General features: G+C 32.3%; 1 protein-coding gene across 1 annotated transcript; it reads right to left on the bottom strand.

Moving 5' to 3' along the window:
* LOC109230460 (rhodanese-like domain-containing protein 19, mitochondrial) lies at positions 511-2367 on the bottom strand. Its single transcript, XM_019395959.1, has 6 exons — positions 2158-2367; positions 1836-1913; positions 1630-1703; positions 1444-1514; positions 940-993; positions 511-845 (listed from the first exon to the last, which is right to left on the bottom strand). The coding sequence occupies exons 1-6, from the start codon at positions 2172-2174 to the stop codon at positions 729-731; spliced, it is 411 nt and encodes a 136-aa protein (XP_019251504.1). The 5' UTR covers positions 2175-2367; the 3' UTR covers positions 511-728.

The following is a 4309-nucleotide window of genomic DNA, read 5'->3' as shown; positions in this document are numbered from 1 at the left end:
TTTTTCAAAGCAAAACGTAAGCATTTCGTGTGATTTGCCGCTATCACAGAATAGTTATCCCGTTCTATCTTGGGAGGAATTAATCCAAAATATTGGGCGATTGGGGATTAAATTCCTTAAGGACACACAAGAAGCTTGTGGGCTCGGAATTTCTGTTTTTGTTTTCTGAAACTAACGTCTTTTGATTTTCTGGCTTTGAATACATAATTACTAATACATATATCCAAGGTGGCTAGTCGAACAATTATTATTTTATTTTTCATGTTATCGTATCAAATTTGCTACAAGAAAATTACTATTGTAGGTCGACACATGGGCAAAGTCACATGGTCAAAAGGGTGAGTGACCACCTTTCGGCGAAAAATTACACTATATATATCGGTATAATATTACTATTAGAGGTATATAACACATATTGAACACCCTTTATCGAATTTTTTTTTTTGATTTTTTTAAAATTTGAACACCCTTTTAGAAATTCTTAGCTTCTCCACAGTCGACATAATGGTGTATAAAATTTGTACATCATCAGTCCATAGAAGTTAAACAGAAGTAAATTTATTCTCCAACATTAACAAGCTCAAAATCATCAAAATAGAAGAGAAAATCCTTTGCAGACAACAATTTGAAATCATAATGTAATCTAGAAGTTTTACATGCTTATTCCCATGAAGTTCATTCCACCTGAAATTACTTCTTGTGCACATTCAAATAATCCAATTGTAGATTCACGGACGAAACTTGCAGGCAGTTTTGAACTGTTCAGCTTCTGCTTTATCTCCTTTAAACTCATTATCCACCCATGCTGAGTATCCTCCTTCCAAATTTCTTACATCCTTGTAGCCCTAAACTCAATAACATAGCACTACTATATTTTAAGGAATTTTTTTTTTTTTTAATAAACGGCAGGCTAAATTCTGATTGAGAAATTTAACTAACCGCATTAAGAAGATCGACACATGCTCGACGTCCTCTTCCTCCACTGTTGCACCCCTTCAAAACAGATCATGGCGTTTTTTCTATGTGCTTTACGAGAAGACAGATCCAGAATTTAAATTTGATAGGTTCAGTTGTTCAGCCATTAAGTTCTACCATTATAAAACTCATTGTAATTATGAAACGATAAGTTCAAAATTCAAAATTTGTTGAAACTTCCGTAATGTTTCCCGTATATATTTACACATCGTGTCAAAAATATTTGGTTAGTTGAACTCAGTTAACTAGGCATCTACCTCTAATACGAGAATTGCTCAAAAGAAGAGGTTATATTAGTAAGAAATATTTACACAATTTGATTTAAAAGGTAATTATAGGTAGTTCTAATTAAGAAATATTCATTGTTAGTTTAGATTAAATGACAAGTAATGTGTAATTTTTTTAAAACACTATCAAAGTATATAATTTAAATTCTTAAAAAGAAAGTTAAAAGATAAGTATATTTACCACAATCAGATGATCCTCCTTTTGGCACACTGAAGAGACCTGGACAAGAAAATCTGGGTTTTGTACTCTTCCTAGCATCCACCAGAAAAATAATAATTAATTAATATTCTTACATATATGGGGATTGAATGGAACTATATATATGAGGTGATGTAATATTTAAAATATTGGCCTTCCATTTTTCACCTTCTTCAGTGAGGAACATGTATGGAATATTTATCGCTTTATCAATATGTCCTCTGTTAAACTCTTCAACTGTCCTGTAAACCCCAACAGAGAGATAGAAAATAATGATGTAAAATTAAATTAAATTAGAAGACATTACAAAGATTTGCTAAAATAATGCAAATTAGTTTAATTTTATTAGATTTCTAGACTTTTCAATTCCTCACCTCACATCTAAGTAACGGTGACCTGAGGATAGCAGATCCTTGGCACTAATCACATCAACGTGCGAAACATCTTCATTGCTGCCCATCAAAGAAAAATTAAATAGTACTTAAATTAGAACACCACAAAGCCAAAAACAAAAAGAGAACACAGAGAAACGAAATTTGGAGTTGGACGAATTAAAAGTTAAATATATTAATGATTGAAATAGCAAAGAGGTGTAGATGTAATTAAGTTAGCATAAATGACACGAAAAGAATCCAAAATAACAAGACAAAGAAATATTAAGTAACGATTAACAAGAAACATTAGAATTCGGGTTACCTCTTTGTCGAATCCATTTTATGCTTATTACACTTGTAGGAGTTGAAGTAGATCTCTTCAAATCTGATTTGGGGCAACTACTTTAGTTTTTTTGGTTTTATAGTAGCTCATTGTATGTTTGGGCGTTGACCTTCTTCTTATTGTTACGACAATAATGACAAAAATAATTAATAAGCTTATAGTTGGTTGTAAGTGATACCCTTTTTTTTTGGGTGGTATCCGAACTAATTTGTGCGCAGCTCGACTAGTTCTACGGGGTACCTTGTACCTTCTGCGTACCAACACAGAAACTACTTAACTCTGTCCACCAAGACTTGAACAAATAAAAAGAAATCACCCAAATCCGTTGACTTTGATTTGTTCACAAAGCAGAATATTATTGGAGTAACATTTTCTATTAGTGAGAAAAATAGCACTATATATATATAATTTCAACATCTATCCAACGAAATAATCAATTACTTGTTCGAAAGGGATAGTAGTAGTATTTATTTAGGTGTTTGACAGGAAACGCATGTGATCTGCTAAGCAAGAGTGGGTTACACGTTAATCTTAACAACTACACTAATTATTATTTTGCTTTAATTAATAAGCTGAAATTCTTCGTTGAATTTATGAGAGAAATTGTTAAATTCAATCAGTAATATGATGTGTTGATAATTTTATGTACATGTTCATGTATCTTATAACTTCTAGTTGCGTAAATGGTTTTGTGAAACTGGTCTTTTGGAACAACGCATCTTTAATATTTTTAAAAATTTTGTTCATCATTTCAAGTCAACCAATATATAGTCTTGAGAAACTGACGTGACAAAAAAAACAAAAAAACAGAGAAGATTAGTGATATCGTGATGCCACCAATGATTAGTTGAATAAATAATTTTGTAAGAAAAATTGAATCTTTTGAAATAATGTCAAGCACATTTTATTATTTTTTAAAATTTTATTCATCAATTCAAGTCGAGCACTATGGTCTTAGGAATCTGAGGTTCGTGAAAAGAATTACTGATATCGTGACTTTGAAACGTTCTATATATTATTAATAGCGTAAAAATTATCTATAGATTTAATAAAAATTGAATAGGCACAATATCTTTCTCCTTAATGATATCGGATAATATCGCTCCTGTATTGTTCTTTCCTTTTCCTTATCAACTGCAAATTACCCTTTTTTGTAAAAATGTTTACTAATATAAGGCCGACATTAATAGCATGCAACTCTAATTAATAATTTTGACCCATATCTCTTTCCAGTCCGACTCGGACCCTTCCTCAACTGATAGGTTATATGTGTATCCCTGATATATTTTGACGAACTAACAAATTTACGGTTAAGAACTAGATAAGGAATCTGATACACATCCTCAAAAACTTCAAGATCAACAAGTTTTCAGTTGGGGACACAGTTCAACTCTTCAGAGTCAAAGGAACATCAGAGGGAACAGATAGCTACCAGTTCTCGCGGTGCCTGTACAAGTCAACTCCCCAAATGGTAAAATTGCTGCTTGCACACGCAATAATGCGAAAACAGTGCAACAATCAGCTTAATGGGGAATGCCCTTTACCTAACTTGCTTGCATCATTCAAGTGATGTCACAGATGAAATTATTAACATTAACCAAAGGTAAAAACAAAATACTTGCACATTCAAGAATTGATCAACTATTCTCTTGAGTCATCCATTAATCTTGCAAGTGACTCTCAAGGACATCAAGAACAAAGAACAACATAACAATGGACTAGTTCCATGTATCGAGTTATTACATGTCCTTAGTTGTGTTGTACCTTTGTCAAAACACTCTACTTGTAATTTCTATTTAGCTTAGTTAGAAGCATTATGTAGGAAATCTTTGTAAATCATAAACCCTTGTGTTTATGTCTTGGCTAGAGTTAGTCGAGTTGTAAAGTCTTTGTAATAAAGTTACTACAAAGTGGCTTGAAATAGTATTGTTACAAGTTAGTGAGAGATTAAGAGGTTAACTCCTAGGTTACAATAGTTTGTAATCTGAAGTTTGCTCGGAAGTGAAGTTGAAATCCTACAGGGGTAGGTCATGGTTTTTGATCCCGTGAGCTGGGAGTTTTCCACATAAAACTCTATTGTATCATTTACTTACTGCAGTGTGCGTGTATTCTGTGGGAACTAATAGAGAAC

Source organism: Nicotiana attenuata, chromosome 1 (assembly GCF_001879085.1).
Source record: "Nicotiana attenuata strain UT chromosome 1, NIATTr2, whole genome shotgun sequence".
Lineage (NCBI taxonomy): Eukaryota > Viridiplantae > Streptophyta > Magnoliopsida > Solanales > Solanaceae > Nicotiana > Nicotiana attenuata.
The sequence above is the reverse complement of the archived record's forward strand: the minus strand, read 5'-3'. Positions and strand labels throughout refer to the sequence as shown.

Coding starts and splice junctions, on each gene's coding strand:
- LOC109230460 (XM_019395959.1), bottom strand. Junction 994..1,443: donor AGGAGGATCATCTGATTGTG/GTAAATATACTT, acceptor TCTGTTTTGAAG/GGGTGCAACAGTGGAGGAAG. Junction 846..939: donor GTGTCGATCTTCTTAATGCG/GTTAGTTAAATT, acceptor TATTGAGTTTAG/GGCTACAAGGATGTAAGAAA.